This window comes from Perognathus longimembris, chromosome 2 (assembly GCF_023159225.1).
Source record: "Perognathus longimembris pacificus isolate PPM17 chromosome 2, ASM2315922v1, whole genome shotgun sequence".
In the NCBI taxonomy this organism is placed as follows: Eukaryota; Metazoa; Chordata; class Mammalia; order Rodentia; family Heteromyidae; genus Perognathus; species Perognathus longimembris.
In genome coordinates this window covers 21,434,496-21,452,286 of record NC_063162.1, presented here as the reverse complement: position 1 = coordinate 21,452,286, position 17,791 = coordinate 21,434,496, and the positions used below count along the sequence as shown (strand labels likewise).

At 48.0% G+C, this 17,791-nt stretch overlaps 1 protein-coding gene across 1 annotated transcript; it reads left to right on the top strand.

Annotated features, from left to right (window-relative positions):
- The first annotated feature begins 1,546 nt into the window (after positions 1-1,546).
- Hps6 (HPS6 biogenesis of lysosomal organelles complex 2 subunit 3) lies at positions 1,547-5,777 on the top strand. The gene has a single exon (XM_048338394.1). It carries the CDS (start codon positions 1,724-1,726, stop codon positions 4,088-4,090), a length of 2,367 nt encoding a protein of 788 aa, XP_048194351.1. The 5' UTR covers positions 1,547-1,723; the 3' UTR covers positions 4,091-5,777.
- The last annotated feature ends 12,014 nt before the right edge of the window (positions 5,778-17,791 follow it).

Here is a 17,791-nt window from a genome sequence, read left to right as displayed (position 1 = left end):
AGAGTGCTAGCCTTGAGCAAAAGAAGCCAGGGACAGTGCTCAGGCCCTGAGCTCAAGGCCCAGGACTGGCCAAAAAAAGAAAAAGAAAGAAAGAAAAGAAAAGTAATTTGGAGCAAGATGACTTTAGGACATATTGAGATGAAAGTACCCATGAAATATACAAACAAGTATCTAGTAGACATTTAGATACCCTTTATTGGTACTCAGCAGAGATATCTAGGGTGTTGATAAAAATTTTGGAGTTATTTGGTGTTTTGCTTTGGTTTTTTTGTTTTTGTTTTTGTTTTGATCTGTCCTGGGGCTTGAACTCAGGGCCTGGGCTCTGTTCCTGAGCCTGTCTGTGCTCAAGGGTACACTCTACCACTTGAACACCACTTCCACCTTTTTCAGTATATGTGGTGCTGAGGAATCAAACCCAGGGCTATATGCATGCTAGGCAAGCACTCTACCATTAAGCCACATTCCCAGCCCAAGGTTTTGGTTCTTGAAGTAATTGTTCAAGTCTTAAGGAAGAAACTAGCCTAGGATGAGGAAAACTGAAAGTGAGACAAAGACCCAGATGTAGCTGGAGCAAAGGACATTAAAGTGTGTTGTTACTATATTTCCTAGCAAACTGTTGGGCCTGATGATGAATTGTTGATGTGCTAAAGTAAGTTGTTTGGGGCACTGACTTTGACTTAGGGGCCAGAATGCCTGAGGAAAACTCTCACTTCTACTGCTTAATACCCCTATAAGATCATGGTCAACCTTCTTCATCTCTCTATGTCTTGTTTTCTGGAAAGAGAGAAAGAGAGAGAGAGAGAGAGAGAGAGAGAGAGAGAGAGAGAGAGAGAGAGAGAGAGAGAGAGAGAGAGAGATTGCTTGTTTGTTTGGCATTTGAACTCAACCTCTGCCACTTGAGCCATGCCTCCAGCCCATCACACTTCCTTTCCTTACCTGTAAAGAGGGGGTCCACTATCCCATAGTGCTTGCTATGTACTTGTTAAGTACTACTACTATTTTCCACTAAATTGTCATCTCTATGAGGCTGAAGTTGTCTGTTTTGTTCGGGATCTCCTATTTATAGCCTGGGAAAGTTTCATTAATGAGTAAGTTAGGTAAGAACGTGAGGCTTGGAAAGAAAGTATAACTCTCAAATCAGGACCCCAGGGCTGGGAATGTGGCTTAGTGGTAGAGTGCTCCCCTTGCATGCATGAAACCCTGGGTTCAATTCCTCTGCACCACATAAACAGAAAAAGCTGGAAATGGCGTTGTGGCTCAAGAGGTAGAGTGCTAGCCTTGAGCAAAAAGGAAGCCAGAGGACAGTACTCACGCCCTAAATTCAAGCCCCAGGACTGGCAAAAAAAAAAAAAAAAAAAATCAGGACCCAGAAAAACATCAGTTCCTGAATTGAGCTCTGGATTGCAGCCCTGCTCAGACAGCACCTCAGGGTGAGGTCTTGGGCCCAGAGCCACTGTCCCCCTGCCCGGCAGGGCTCCCCTTGGCTCCGCCCCCGTGGGCGTGTCACGCAGGGAGAGCGTGGCCCGAGGCAATCCCGAGCTAGCCTGTCGGAGCGGGGCGGGGCGGGACGGGGCGGTGTTTAGCGGACTGCAGGCTGGGCCTAGGCCCACCTCACCCACGGGGAACGGAAGTCTCAGCCGGGTTCTGGACTCCTCGGAGAATCACCGACCGACGGGAGAGCCGGGCGGCCGGGCTCGGGCGAGCTCCGTTACGGGGAAGCACCATGAAGCGCGCGGGGACTCTGCGCCTGCTTTCAGACCTGAGCAACTTCAGCGGCGCTGCCCGGCTCCGGGAGTTGTTGGCGGGGGACCCAGCTGTTCGAGTCCGCGGTAGCCTGGATGGCCGCTACCTGCTGTTGCTGAGACCCCCGGGGTCACCCAGCCCGCAGCTGCTGGTGGCTGTACGTGGGCCCGGCGAGGAGCTGGAGCGAGCCTGGCCGGAGGGCCAGCCCTCCCCGCTGGACGCCTTCTTCCTGCCCTGGCCGGCGCGCCCCGCGCTCATTCTGGTGTGGGAGAGCGGCCTAGCCGAAGTCTGGGGCGCAGGCATAGAGCCCGGCTGGCGGCTGCTTCAGAGCACCGAGCTGTGCCCAGGCGGTGGAGCCCGCGTGATGGCCGTGGCGGCGCCGCGAGGCCGCCTGGTATGGTGCGAGGAGCGACAGTCGGGCGCTGAGGACCCGCAAGGGCGACCTGCCACTGCCTTCAGCCATTGTGTTTGCACCAAGAGCCTGGAGCCAAGCGGAGAGATTGGAACCATCCTGGGCCACACACAAGTCCTGCTGCATCACTGCCCCTCTTTCGGGATGATAGCCTCCCGCAAAGACCTCTTCCTGGTGCCCACTGCGACCACCTGGCCTGGTGTGGCCCATATCCTGCTCATCTGGAGCCCCAGCAAGGGCAAAATGATAGTGTCTGCCCCACATCTTGGCCTCTCCCATAGTAGAAGCCTGAATCCCAGACGAGGGGACACCTGGGACTTTCGGATCCTGCTTCGAGGCCTTCCTGGGTTGCTGTCACCCAGGGAACCATTGGCTGTGCATACCTGGGCTCCAACTCCCCAGGGCCTGCTTTTGCTTGACTTCAGAGGCACCGTGAGCCTAGTGCAGCCCCATGGTGGTACCCGAACTATTGGCAGCCTGCAGGAAGCACCTATAGGCCTGGATGGTTCTGCAGCCTTAGGAGTGTTTCATGGTACTCTGGCCTGTGTGCTGGGCCCCACCTTGCAACTCCTGGATATGGGCAGTGGGCAGCTTCTGGAGAGGAAAGTCCTAAGCACAGACAGAGTACATTTGCTGGAACCTCCAGCCGCTGGCATAAAGGGTGAGGAAGAGCTGGAGACCCAAGGTCTGCGTTTGCTTTCAGCCATGGGTCTGTTTTGTGTGGGTTGGGAAGCCTCCAGGGACCTTGACCTGCCCTCAGCCAACAGCCTGGTGTTTGAGGAGGCCTGCAGCTACTACCAGCGGCGAAGCCTGCGAGGTGCTCAGCTCACTCCAGAGGAACTGAGACACAACAGCACCTTCCAAGCACCTCAGGCCTTGGACTCCATCCTGCAGGGCCACCTACCTCCATCTGCCCTGTTGACTACACTAAGAGCTGAGCTTCGGGATTATCGAAGTTTAGAGCAGCTCAAGACCCAGCTGGCAGCTGGAGATGAGGAGGAGGCTGGCTGGGCTGAGCTGGCAGAACATGAAGTGGCCCGACTGTTGAGGACTGAATTGACTGGAGACCACCTGGCCCAGCTCAACACTGTTTTCCAAGCCCTTCCTACAGCAGCCTGGGGTGCCACATTCCGGACCCTACAGCTCCAACCAGATGGGAATGGCAAGCTGAGGTCCCAGGCTCCCCCTGATGTGTGGAAGAAGGTGCTACAGGATACAGCAGCTGCAAAGGACCCCCCCAATGGGATACTGCCTCCTTTTGAACTCCTGTGCCAGTGCTTATGCCAGCTGGAGCCACGATGGTTGCCTCCCTTTGTAGAACTGGCACAGCAGCAGGGTGGGCCAGGATGGGAGGCCAGAGGCTCTGGGCTACCCCTCTACCGCCGAGCCCTAGCAGTGCTAGGTGAAGATGGAACCAGACCTGAAGCACTGGAGCTCGAGCTGCTTCTAGGCAGTGGTCGCCCCAAAGCTGTTCTACAAGCTGTGGAGCAGCTGGTGCAAAAGGAGCAGTGGGAGAGGGCTCTGGAAGCTGGCCTGGCCCTTGGCCCCTCCAGTCCTCTGCTTCGAAGTGAGATCTTCAAACTGCTGCTGGCTGAATTTGCCAGGCATCGCCACCTTGATGCTCACCTCCCACTTCTTTGCCGCCTCTGCCCACCCGAAGTGACTCCAGAGGATCTCCTTCTTCTACTGCAAACACATCTCCCAGATGAAGTTGGGCCTCCTGCTCCCTTCTCTGAGCCTGGGGTAGAGCCCCCTCTCACGGTGGGCTTGCTTAGAGCGCTGCTGGAGCAGACTGGAGTTCACGGACGGCCTTCAGGCCCAGTTCTAAGCCCATATGAGGACATCCTATGGGACCCAGGCACTCCACCTCCTACTCCACCTCGAGGACCAGTGACTACACTTCAGACATCAGACAACCCAGGCCTGGAAGCTTAGGAACCATCTGAACAGGGCTTCTGTGTTCCTGACATAGGAAATCACTTGCAGGACATAGTGATCAAGGAAGAGTGCCTAGGAGTTGGAAGGGGCCAAGGTGGGCCCTATGTGTGCAATATCCTTCCCTCTCTTTTGGAGAAAATTGTAAAATATTTATAAATGTTAAAATATATACCATTGTGTTTTTGAACAGCTGAGGGTCTGAGGAAATTGTGAGACTTGGATAAATCTGAATCTGTTGGTAAAGTAGCCACTTCTAATCATGAAAATGTTTATGAGCATTTCATATGCCCTCGGTACTCTTTGGGGCTTTATACAATCCCTTATCTGATGTTTCTCATCACCCCACTGGGAAAGTACTAATGTTAGTCCCATTTTCCTAGTAGTGGAAACAGAAGTCTAGAAAGACTAAGTGACTTGACCAAGTAAGAGGTCTAGAAAGTAGCAGCATTTTAACTGTCTCATTGTACAGCTTGTAGCTTTTGCCTGCTTTCATGTATTCTTCATCCCTGGCTCAGTGCTGGCTTCTCTAACCTCTTACGAGGAAAGGATTCTATAGAACTCTACCTTCCTTTCCCCAGGACTCTTCTGAGTAGAAACTGTGATGGGTCCCAAGCCTGTGCTTGCTCCAGGATTGCTGGAACAGCTCCTGGATTTGGGGAAGAATTACCACAGATAGAGTTGCCCACTCTGGCTTAATAACAAGGATCACAGGAAGCAGACCTACTTGGAGGGCCTCACATTCCTACTGGCTCCTTAAGTCAAGAAATAAAAGTATGGAAGTGGCACTGTGGCTCAAATGGTAGAGCACTAGCTTTGAGCTGAAGAGCTCAGGGACAGTGCCCAGGCCCAGAGCTCAAGCCCCATGAACGACAAAAAAGAAATAAAAGTATGTGTAGCACAGATTTCTGCTTGCCTGGATTAGTCAACTGGACCCTCTACAAAGAGGCCTAGGTCTGTCCTCACTTCTGCCCAAGGGGCCCTTCTGCCTAGCATTGTAGAACCCTAAATACTGCTACTCATCACCCTGAACCCCCTTGGACCAAGGGCACCAAGCTAAAGGCTGCCACTTATCTTTGCCCTCAGCTGGGACCTGCAGCTTGGATTCTGCTCAGTCTCATCTGGGAAATAAAATAGATTCTGGCTCATTGTACTAGGGACAGTTCAGCAGTCTCAGAAGAATTGAGTAGCCTCTTACCCATGGCTATTATTGGTGTTACTCTTTAGCCTCAAGAAGTTTCCAAAGGGGCTCATCTGAGAGCCAGGTCTGGGATGTCTCCGTAACCTCATTGAAGTCAGTATAACACCTGGGTCTTATCCAGGGCTTACATGGTTTTTATCCTAGGCCTCAAGCCCACTTTCTAGCTACAAATGGACTCAAGCAATTTTGGCCTTTAAGCTGCTGCTCCTCTCAGAGACCCAGGGCTAGGAACAGTTCCTCCCTCAGCTTCCTCCTCGGCCCCTTTCTGGTCTGGCAGGGGTTCCTTCTCTTCTTGGTTGTAAAGCTGGGCCCATTATTTCCCCTCTGGGGAAAGCCAAGGTGGCCAAAAGCAGGAAACTGCTTCCTGTTCCTACTCTTCACAGCCTAAGAATTGAAGGTCCTTCTTCTGTGCCATTATAGTCAGTGAGCCCCAGGGGGCATAAGAAAGGCAAGCCAAATTTTACTTAAGTTAATGTGGTTTGAGGAAGTTTCACAGGGCCTCCTATTAAAAAGGTCTCTAGCCCGGCTAGCTCAGTAGGTAGAGCATGAGTCTCTTAAAAAGGTCTCTACATGCAGACTACTAATCTGGAAGTTGTAAGGAGAGCAGGTGGGCTTAGATGTTAAATCGTATGTGTGTGTTTGTGAGTATGTGTTTTACTAGTGTTTGAACTCAGGATCTTACACACAAGGCAGGTACTTTACATCTTGAGCTAGGCCCCTAGTCTTTTTTTTTTTCCTTATAGGGTCTTGTATATATACCTAGGCCGACTTGGACTACAATTCTCCTATTTACACTTGCCACATAGCCAGTATGACAAGCACATGCCAGCTTTCATTGTAACTAATGGGCTGGCCTTTGAACCACAATCCCCTCAATCTCAGGCTCCTACATAACTAGGATTATAAGTCACCCTGCCTTTTCCCTGCCCTTATAGGCTAAGCATTTGATTACATTCACCCTTGCTCATCCCCTACCTCAAATGTACAGGGTACAATGGATCCCAAACTGCATTTCAGGACTTTGGAAATTTAGGGACACAAATATAGTTTTGTTTTGTTTTTGCCAGTCCTGGGGCTTGAACTCAGGCCTTGAGCACTGTCCCTGGCTTCTTTTTGCTCAAGGCTACCACTCTACCACTTGAGCCACAGTGCCACTTCTGGCTTTTTCTATATATGTGGTGCTGAGGAATCAAACCCAGGGCTTCATGTATATGAGGTGAGCACTTTACCACTAGGCCATATTCCCAGCTCCACAAATATGGTTTTTAATAGCGTGTGTGAGATGGCCATCACAACGACAGCCCAGTATGATTTTCCTATATCAGAAGTCTGTAAATAAGTGGATGGAAATCTCAAGTATAAGGTCTTTGTTTGATTGGCCCTGAACAAGAAAGATGTTGGAATTCAAGGGGGAGGAGATCTAGGAGCTGAGGTCCTTGACCTTGAGTCCCTGAGGAAAGGGAGCCATTCTGAGGCTGAGGATTTTGTTTGTTTGTTGTGCCAATACAGGAGCTTGAATTCAGGTCCTCTCTCACTTGGCATTTTTGCTCAAGGTTGGCATTCTACCATGTGAGCCAGATTCCATTTCTGGCTTTTTGATGGTTAATTAGAGATGAATAGGCGTCTCTTGGAGTTGTCTGCTTTGATTGGCTTTGAGCCTTGATCCTCAGATCTCAGCCTCTTGAATAGCTAGGGTTACAGGCATGAACATGAGCTAGAGCTACAGGCATCAGCTACACTGAAGGTTTTGAGACATGGACAGGTTATATATCCAAGGTCCCTGGGAAAGAGGAGGTAGGTCCACATGGAAGTACTGCCATGTGAACCTGAAGGGGCTTCAGAGATGAGGCACACCTGTGAAAATGCTTACATACACACACACACACACACACACACACACACACACACACACACACCTGGGATTCTTTTTGTCCTTTGCCCAGATGTCCTCCTGCCTTCTCCAGTCTTCAAAGTCAGAGCTCAGAACCCCACCCTTCTTCCATATGTGATCTGAATGACATTGGATCCCAGACCGTTCCTCCTCTCCATATCCTGACCTACTCTACCCTCCCACTCCATCCTGGTCTCCTGTTATTGAGACATGGGCTTTCCAGTTGGCATCCTGTCTCCTTAAATCTAATCTTAATTTCCCAGAGTATTAAAACAAGCAAATCTGATGAAGTTCATCACCCATTTCAATAATCAGACTAAAGGCCAAACTCCTAACAGAGACATCCTTTCCTTCATGTCTGGCCCTGCCTCTTTCTAGTCTTCTCTCCAGCCTTTCTTCTTTGATGTTGTAAATACCTAGTTATTTGTTTGCCACCCTAATTAACACACAAGTTCCTTGAGGGCACAGCCCATGATTATTTGTATTTTTGTAACCTCAGCATGTAATACAATGCCAGGTCCCTGGGCAAGAGAAGCTAAATCATTATAGGTTCAGTTATTAGTGTGAATGTATGATCTGACTGGTCCCTATAGGCCCTATAGTGAGAGGGGATTAAGTGCTGGGCCCTTTTTTGTTTTCTTTCTTTTTCTGGCATTCTTCCCATATTCCCACAGACTATGCTGATTGGTTGATATAGATCTTAAACTGATGCAAAGAAGGCAAATGCATCTGAAGGAAGAACCAGGCCTTCTGGAGTAATGGTGGAAATTAGTTGACTGAGAGAGAACCTGTCCTTATGAAATATTCTGTTACACAGATTACACCAGAGTTGAGTTCATACTGATCTCATAGGTAAGGAAAAGAGAGTAGAGACAGCTATAGACTATAAGGCGACACATCAGGCTTGAGTGTTTCTTACACTTCTTGCTCTTGTGCCTAGAGGATGGGAGAGAAGGCCAGAAAAATACTAAAGGACTCCCAGCCACTTCCCCCCACCCCCACCCCAGGACGCCCACACAACTTCCCCTCCCTCCCCCACCTCAGCCTCTTCTTAAGCACACGCTCCCCCTGGTGGTTACTCTTGTCACTACCAGCTCCACCTATTACTCTTAAACATGCACATACTTGCAGATTTCTCAACCAAGGACTGAGAAAGCCTAGCAGGGGTGGGGAACCTCTGGCCTGCAAACCATATAAGGTCTGGGAAATCATTTGGAATATGACAGGATAGACAGGTATGTCTGCCTAAAATCATCTGCCTGTGTTGACAATTTTGTATGGTCCTTAAATGATGTTACAAATACCCAAAGAGCCCTCAGTAGAAAAAAAAAAGTTTCCCAAACCCCACTAGAGATAGTAAGCCAAGGTCCTCTGAGGGCACAAAAGAAGAGGAGGAGGGGGAAGAAGAGGAGGTAAGGAAAACTTTCAGTAAGCAGAATTATGATAGACAAAGGGAGTCCTGGAATTGTGAGGACAGTGTCACCTAGACAAAAGAGCGCTTAAGCTAACAAAATTATTATTTCTAGGACTGGAACTAGCAGGAAGTTGAAGGTACAATAGTTTCCTAGGATGACACACTACAAATATGATCAAATTTCTACGAATTTGAAATACAAAAATGTTAGACCTTGTTAAAAAATCAATAAAGTCTAACCTTATAAACAAAATGTGAAATGGAGGTACATCTCTCTTGAATAAAATGTGTGTGTGTGTGTGTGTGTGTGTGTATGTGTGTGTGTTGGTCCTGGGGCTTGAACTCAGGGCCTGAGCACTGTCCATAAGCTTTTTTTGCTCAAGGCTAGCACCTCACCATGTAAGCCACAACTTCACTTTCAGCTTTTTTTGGTGGTTACGTGAAGATAAGAGTCTCATGGCCAGGCAGCTGGGTGCCAGTGGCTCATGCCTGTAATCCTAGCCACTCAGGATGCTGAGATCTGAGGATTGGGGTTCAAAGCCAGCCCAGGTAGGAAAGGCCATGAGATTCTTCTCTCCAATTAACCACCAGCAAATCAGAAGTGGTGCTGTAGCTCAAGTGGCCTTGAGCTGAAGAGTTCAGGGACAGTGCCCAGGCCTAGAGTTCAAGCCCCATGACTGACAAAAAAGTCTCATGGGCAGACTTTCCTATCTTCAGATCTCAGCTTCAAATAGTGAGAATTACAGGCATGAGCCACAGTGCCTGGCATAAACCTTTTTTGAGGTCTGGAATATAATTCAAAGGTAGAACACTTACCTAGTATTCCTGAGGTCCTAGATTTGATTCTCAGCACCACAGAGAAAACATTGTTTGTTTGGGTTTTTTAAAATATTTTTTCTGGGGGCTGGGAATATGGCCTAGTGGCAAGAGTGCTTGCCTCCCATACATGAAGCCCTAGGTTTGATTCCTCAGCACCACATATATAGAAAATGGCCAGAAGTGGCACTGTGGCTCAAGTGGTAGAGTGCTAGCCTTGAGCAAAAAGAGGCCAGGGACAGTGCTCAGGCCCTGAGTCCAAGGCCCAGGACTGGCAAAAAAAAAAAAATATATATATATATATATATATATATATGGTGGCTCATATCTGTAATCCTAGCTACTCATGAGGCAGAGATCTAAGGATGGAGGTACAAAGCCAGCCTGGGCAGGAAAGTCTGAGACTCCACTAGACTACCAAAATCTACACGCGCGCGCGCGCACACACACACACACACACACACACACACACACACAATCTACCAATCTCCACTAGACTACCAAAAAAAAAAACAAAACAAAAAAGCTGGAAGTGGAGCTGTGGCTTAAACAGTAGAGCCCTAGCCTTGAGCAAAAGAACCTCAGGACAGAGCCTAAGCCCTGAGTTCAAGCCCCAGGACCAGCACAAAAAGAAAGGAAGGAAAGGAGGGAAGGGAAGAAAGAAGAAAGGAAAGAAGGAGCTTGCCTGGTAGTGCCCACCCCAGCCAACCCCCCCCCCCCCACTAATCCTTGTCATGTTGTATGTAGTTCAGGCTGGCTGCAAAACTTGGAAGTAATGATGACTAGGATCTCAGCATGGGATTGGAAAAATGCAATCCAACCTGCTTGGTGAGGTGGAAGGATCTTGCAGTGGGGCTGGGAAGCTGGAGTTTTCTGGTGCTTATTCTTATCCTTTTTCCTCCCAACTTTGGATCAACATGTAAATTGTCCTTTGTTGCATCAAAAGCCTATGCTGTGGCACCACTGTAATCTCAGAGATTGAAAAGATGATAGGTTCAAGGCCAGCCTTGGCAAAAAGCTCCAGAGATCCCATCTTAAGCAATAAAAGCTGGACATGGTGGGGCATGCTATCACTCCACCCATACAGGAAGCATCAATAAGAGGATGGTGGTTCAGGCTGACCTGGGCATAAGCCCAAGACCCTATTGAAGAGATAACTAAATAAAAAAGGGCAGGTGGAGCTGGGCGCTGGTGGCTCACACCTATAATCCTAGCTACTCAGGAGGCTGAGAGCTAAGGATCATAGTTTGAAGCCAAGCAGGAAAGTTCCTGAAACTCTTATCTCCAATAAACTACTCAAAAAAAAAAAAAAAAAGGCAGAAGTGGAACTGTGGTTTAAGTGGTAGACTTCTAGCCTTGAGCACAGAGAGGCTCAGGGACAGTACCCAGGCTGAGTTCAAGACCCAGGAATGACATTAAAAAAAAAAAAGGGCATGACTCAAATAGTAAAGTTCCTACCTAGCAAGTGGGAGGCCCTGAGTTTAACAAGTGGGAAGCCTTGAATTCAAACCCCAGTACTACCAAAACAATAAACTGAAACTAGCCCCTGGCATTGATAATGGAAAGGAACTGGTTCCAGCCCAAGGAAACACAGAACCAATTAGCTAGAGCTTATTGGAATAAGGGAGAATAGGTTCTCCTGTGCCCCTGAAAGCATCTCTGAAAGGAGAGCTCTGGTGGGATGCTCCCAGGCCACTCTGTTTTACCCATAGCCTAGCCTTCTTTGCAAAATACTGAAAGTTAGTTTCAAAATATAGAGTTCCACCTTTCCTAGCCCATTCCCCTACTGTAATCCTTTCAGATGATCCATGTTAGAGTCCCATCCATTCCCACTTCTGTGGATTTCAGCTCATCCCCTGGGACTACCTCCTGAGTGAGCTGGCTCCAAAACAGGCAATATATATATATTTTTTTTTCTTCTTTTTTTTGTTGTCTTTGTTTACTTTTCTTTTTGTCTTGTTTATCTGTCTTTGGGAGAGTAAGATGGACACAGAAATGGAGGGAAAAAGGATAAACAAATGCAGCAGTGGTACTCACTAGATACTATGTTGAAAATGAACCATACAACTTGTAGGCGGGATAGGAGTAAAAAACTAGAGAGCAAGGGAAGGGGCAATATCTCAGAGCCAGTGCCCAGGCCCTGAGTTCAAGCCCCACAACCAAAATGTACTCTTTACCTGATTTATGTAACTGTATACCCTCTGTATAGCACTTTGTTGTGTTTTTTTTTTTTTTTTGCCAGTCCTGGGCCTTGAACTCAGGGCCTGAGCACTTCTCCCTAGCTTCTTTTTGCACTCTACCTCTTGAGCCACAGAGCCACTTCTGGCAGTTTTCTGTATGTGGTGCTGGGAAATCAAACCCAGGGCTTCATGTATACGAGGCAAGCACTCTTGCCACTAGGCCATATTCCCAGCACTGTATCGCACCTTTAGAATAACAATTAAAAATTAAAACACACACACGTGTTGAGGTGCCAGACTTTGAAGTCAAGCCCCATCACGTGAACCCCATTTTAGAATCGAACCCTGAGCCAATCAGATTTGTACCTGTGTCCCAATCTTGCACAGCTGATTGTTGTAACCTTGTTCTTTGCCTTTATAAGCCCTGTGTAATCACAGCTCGGGGCTTCCTCCTAACCTCCGCTGTGTCGGTGGGTAGGACGAGGCCGGAGTTGGCAGCTCGTTAAATAAAGCCTTGCCTTGCTTTTGCATTTCGGAGTGTCTGAATCTCGGTGGTCTTCTTGGGGGTGGTCTTGCAACTTGGCACAACATTTGGGGGCTCGTCCGGGATAGCCCCAGAGACCCCGAGATCCCAGACTCCGAAGGTAAGAAAACAGCGCTGTTCATTTGTCTTGTCCTGTAATTTGTCTGTTTTGCTTTTGCTTGTAGGGCGCGAGTCAGTTTGGTTTTTGGCCGGAACTGACCAGGAGGACCTCCTAAACGAGACTCAACCCGCCCACCTTGTACTTGGGTCCACTCCTCCCGTACCCTGGCAGGAGGTTGTGGGCCAACTTGGGAGATCTCCAACTCGTAACTCGGGTCCACTCCTTCTGCACCCTTGCAGGAGGTTGTGGGCCAACTCGGGTCCACTCCTTCTTACAGGAGGTTGTGGGCCAACTCGGGTCCATTCCTTCTGCACCCTTGTAGGAGGTTGTGGGCCAGCTTGGGAGATCTCCAACTCGTAACTTTTCTTAGGCCTGTGTGTTTTCCTCCTTTTGTATTAATTGTTTTGTTTTTGTAGCCTTTTGGAAGAAATTTGGAAGTAAAATTGTCCTAAATAATTATTGCAAAGTGAGAAAAGGAGAATTATGGCTACCAAAATGTTTAGATCTGTTAAAGGCCTGTCAGCTTGCCAATGCCCCCAATCAACAGATTACTAAAGGAGCTTGCCTCTGTGGGAATAGGCCAGGTGTGTATTGGGAAGTAGATTACACAGAAATTACAAATATTTGCTAGTTTTTGTAGACACCTTTTCAGGATGGGTTGAAGCCTATCCAACAAAGCATGAGACTGCGAATGTAGTGGCTAAGAAGATCCTGGAAGAAATCCTACCCAGGTATGGCTTCCCATCCACCATTGGGTCAGACAACGGACAGGCTTTCGTCTCAAAAGTAAGTCAGGGAATAGCTGCAGCACTGGGGATGGATTGGAAATTGCATTGTGCTTATAGACCCCAGAATGCAGGACAGGTAGAGAAAATGAATTGGACTCTAAAAGATATGATTCTGCTTCTGTCCCTACCCCCCATTTATTCAGACCAGGGGACTGAAATCCTAAGAACCACGGTGGAAGGAACCCTAGACGGCATCGCCACTTGGGTTCATTGCTTCCACGCCAGGCCAGCTGACCCCTTTGCCCTGGATGACAACTACCGTGGTGGAACATGGGAGGTCTCCAAGCACCCAACTCAGCCGCTTCGCCTTCGCCTCAAGAAAAGAAAGTTAGACTGAATATTGTTATAATTTTCTTTTTGCCTTCTTTCCTTACTACCCTGGCTAGTGGCAGCTCACTCCAAAGTGAGGTGAATCCTGCAGTCCCTTGGTAAAGTAGACTAAGGTTATAGGTTCCTGGCTAGGTAAGGTCAACGCCCCTGAGTCAGCCTGAAGAAATTACAGAAGATGGATGATCTTCACCCATCAGCCCCCCTTTAAAACCGAGGGACCAGAGTTATTTTCGGATACTTTTGGCCCTACTGGCCCATGCCTTACCTCTATATCATCCCCTAGACATGCAAGCCATTGAAATGGACAGAATGGAGCCATGATTGGCTCCCAAGGTACCAAAAAGAAAAAGGGGGAAATGAGGTGCCAGACTTTGAAGTCAAGCCCCATCACGTGAACCCCATTTTAGAATCGAACCCTGAGCCAATCAGATTTGTACCTGTGTTCCAATCTTGCTTGCACAGCTGATTGTTGTAACCTTGTTCTTTGCCTTTATAAGCCCTGTGTAATCACAGCTCGGGGCTTCCTCCTAACCTCCGCTGTGTCGGTGGGTAGGACGAGGCCGGAGTTGGCAGCTCGTTAAATAAAGCCTTGCCTTGCTTTTGCATTTCGGAGTGTCTGAATCTCGGTGGTCTTCTTGGGGGTGGTCTTGCAACTTGGCACAACAGTGTGTGTGTGTGTGTGTGTGCTGGTCCTGGGGTTTGAATGCAGAGCCTGGGAACTGTCCCTGAGCTTGTTGTGGTACAAAAGTCTGTGAAATTCTATCTCCAATTAACCAGCAACAAAGCTAGACTAAGCCTCATGCCAGTAATCTTAGCTACTCATGAGGCTGAGATATGAGGACCATGGTTCAAAGACAAGAATGTCTGAGACTGTTATCTTCACTTAACCACCAGAAAACCAGAAGTGGCCTCAAAGAGATCAAGTGCTAGCCTCAAGTGAAAAAGCTCAGGGACAGCATCCACTTGAGCTGCAGCTCCACTTTTGGCTTTTGTTGTTGTTGTTGTTGTAAATTGACAAAAATTGGCAATGAGTCTCACTTACTTTTCCTGTTGGGGTTGGCTTAAAACTGTGATCCTCAGATCTCAGCCCCCTGATTAAGCTAGGATTACAGGCACTAGTCACTGATATCTGGTTCTCTCTCTCCTTTCTCATTCACAGCTTGTGCTCTATCACTTGAACTGAGTCTAGTCCAGCTTTTAGTGTATATGTACCAGTCCTGGGGCTTGAACTCAGGGCCTAGACACTGTCCCTGGGCTTTTATGCTCAAGGCTGGTGCTCTACCACTTCAGCCACACCTCTACTTCTGGCTTTTTGGGTGCTTAATTGGAGATAAGAATTTCACAGACTTTCTTCCCTGGGCTGGCTTTGGACTGCGATTTTCAGATCTCAGACTTCTAAGTAGCTAGGATTACAGGCATGACCTACCAGTTCCAGGCATAGTCTGGTTGTCTTGAAGAGTTAAAGTAAACCCCATTTTCAGGCAGCCCCCCATTTTGTTGTCTGTTTAAACTATAAGTAACCCAGGCCACTAATTATCCCGGCTAGCAGGACAAGCTTATTAGGGCCCAGCCGGTCAGGAAACTCCCTGCTTAACTTTAACCGCCTGGGAATGCTTAACTCTAACCACCCCGGAATGCCTCGAGCCCTGAGCCAATCAGATTTGTACCTGTATCCTAATCTTGCTTGAACACCTGATTGTTTTTTGCCTTTATTAGCTCTGTGACATCTCAGCTCGGGGGTGCCTTCCTCCTAACCTCCGCTGTGTCGGTGGGTAGGACGAGGCCCGATCTGCAGCTCGCCTGAATAAAGCCTTGCTTTTTTGCATTTCGGAACATCTGGCTCTCAGTGGTCCCTCCCCAGCCTGAGGTCTTCAGTGAATCATGCAGCAGAGGAAATGGATGGGAGACGTACACCTTGTGGTTCTTAGCCTGGGGAATAGAGGAAGCTGAATAGGAATAGAATAGGAACTGACCCGTTCCTATAGATTTGTTCTCCAGCCTTAAGAAGGGGAACTTTTCCAAGACCCCCTCCTCCAGCCTAAGATAATCTAACATAGAGTAATTGCTTTTCCAGTTGCCCTGGCTCTATCCTACCAGGTCACCTGGAGAAAAGTCTCAGAGCAGGTGAAGAAAAGATTCTCTCCCCATTACCCCCAACATGTAAGCTTGCATAGGAGAGGTAAGCATAATAATTTACCTTCTTTTAATGGACCTAAGGGAGACAGACTAGATTAATCATAACTTTGCTTTATGACACATTTTTACCATTGCACTATACACACTGTGCTGCTTTAGTTAAAATACTGTTGTAAGAACTCATCACCTGCTGGTTACCAACGGCTCATACCTGTAATCCTAGCTTTTCAGGAGATTGAAATCTGAAGATCAAAGTTCGAAGCCAGATCAAGCAGAAAAGTCTGTGAATGTGGTGCTGTGTCTCAAAGTGGTAGGTCATTAACCTTGAGCACAAAAGCTCAAGAGACAGCACCCAGGCCCTGAGTTTAAGCCCCATGACCAACAACAATAACAAAAAGCAGTTTAGGGCTGGGAATATGGCCTAGTGGCAAGAGTGCTTGCCTCATATACATGAGGCCCTGGGTTTGATTCCTCAGCACCACATATACAGAAAATGGCCAGAAGTGGCGCTGTGGCTCAAGTGGCAGAGTGCTAGTCTTGAGCAAAAAAGAAGCCAGGGACAGTGCTCAGGCCCTGAGTTCATGGCCTAGGACTGGCCAAAAAAAAAAAAAAAAAGCAGTTTAACTTGGGTTGGAAATGTGGCTTGGTGGTAGAGTGCTTGCCTAGCATGCATGAAGCCCTGGGTTCGATTCCTCAGTACCACACAAACAGAAAAGGCCAGAATTGGTGTTGTCGCTCAAGTGGTAGAGTCCTAGCCTTGAGCAAGAGAAGCTCAGGGGCAGTGCCCAGGCCCTGAATTCAAGTCCCAGGGCTGGCAAAAAAAATTTTTTTTGCCAGTCCTGGGCCTTGGACTCAGGGCCTGAGCACTGTCCCTGGCTTCTTCCCGCTCAAGGCTAGCACTCTGCCTCTTGAGCCACAGCGCCGCTTCTGGCCGTTTTCTGTATATGTGGTGCTGGGGAATCGAACCTAGGGCCTCGTGTATCCAAGGCAGGCACTCTTGCCACTAGGCTATATCCCCAGCCCCCCAAAAAAATTTTTGTGTGTGAAATTCTACCTTCAATTAACTAGCAAAAAAGCTAGATTAAGCCTCATGCCAGTGGCTCATGCCTGTAATCTTAGCTACTCATGAGGCTGAGATATGAGGATCTAACCTTCCTGTCTCTATCTACCAATCCCCAAGGTAAGGAGAACTATGAAATAGTTAGGTTTAGACCCTAGAAGGATTATTTAGGTGTGCACGTTTTGTATTTTCTTTTGTTTTTTGTTTTAGGAAAGGAGCTTGAGTTCAGATGAAAGAGGCCTGGGGTGGACAGATTACTTTCTTTGGAAAATTAGAAATCCGGGCTCAGGTATAAAAGGAACTAGATGTTGCGCTCGATTATATGAAGTTCCTAGGAAAGGGACTAGAGCTCAGGCTGGATCAGTCCAGGTTTAAAATATGAGATGAATCAGGCTGATTTGGAGTTCAAATTGGAGGAACAGAGGTTTGGAATTAAGTTCAGGGCCCCTAGCTGGACAGACACATTCTCCAGCAGCATGCTGGGGCTGACACCTACACCTGAAAATTGAGGAGATGAAGGCCTTGGAGGGTTCCTCTTCCTTCACCTCAGTTAATCCCTCTTCATCAGGAGCTTTGACTACCATTGCTATGGGAGCAAATGGGAAAGAGCTAAATCTGAAGCTCCAGAGGAAGACACTGGCCACTGTTTCCTGAATTCAAATAGTGAACTCCCCTGTCTCTCTGACCTACCCCCATACTCCCCTGCTCTGCTTTGGGGATCGATTTCTTCCTGACACCCTCCCCAATACACACATGTACAGGACGTGAAAAGTACACAACCCAGTCATACAACTACTGCCCAGCAGCCAATAACCCAACACAATCTCATTGTGAAACACTTAACAGCACATTCTCATTATGTAGAGCCTTCATTCCCACACAAGAGTCATGTCTTCTCCATCTTGCACCTAGAGGTATCAAGGAATACTAGCTGAAGTGATTATTTCACTAACACATATATGGACACACATACACATGCCTACATGCACACTCAGGCATGTATATTTACAAGTTCTCTCAACTCTGCAATCACATACATAAACTGGCACATAAGTAAGACAAAAAACCCAGATGTGCACTCAGTGCCATAGACCCACTGCAGGTGTTACCTAAAACTCTCAAGGTGAGTTGGTAACAGCAGCTGGCCAGTAAATGTCAGCCCAGGCCTACAGGAAAGTGGGAGGTGGTACAAGTACAATCCTTGGGTCCTGAGGCACTGGGCTATGAGCTGGGCTGGCACC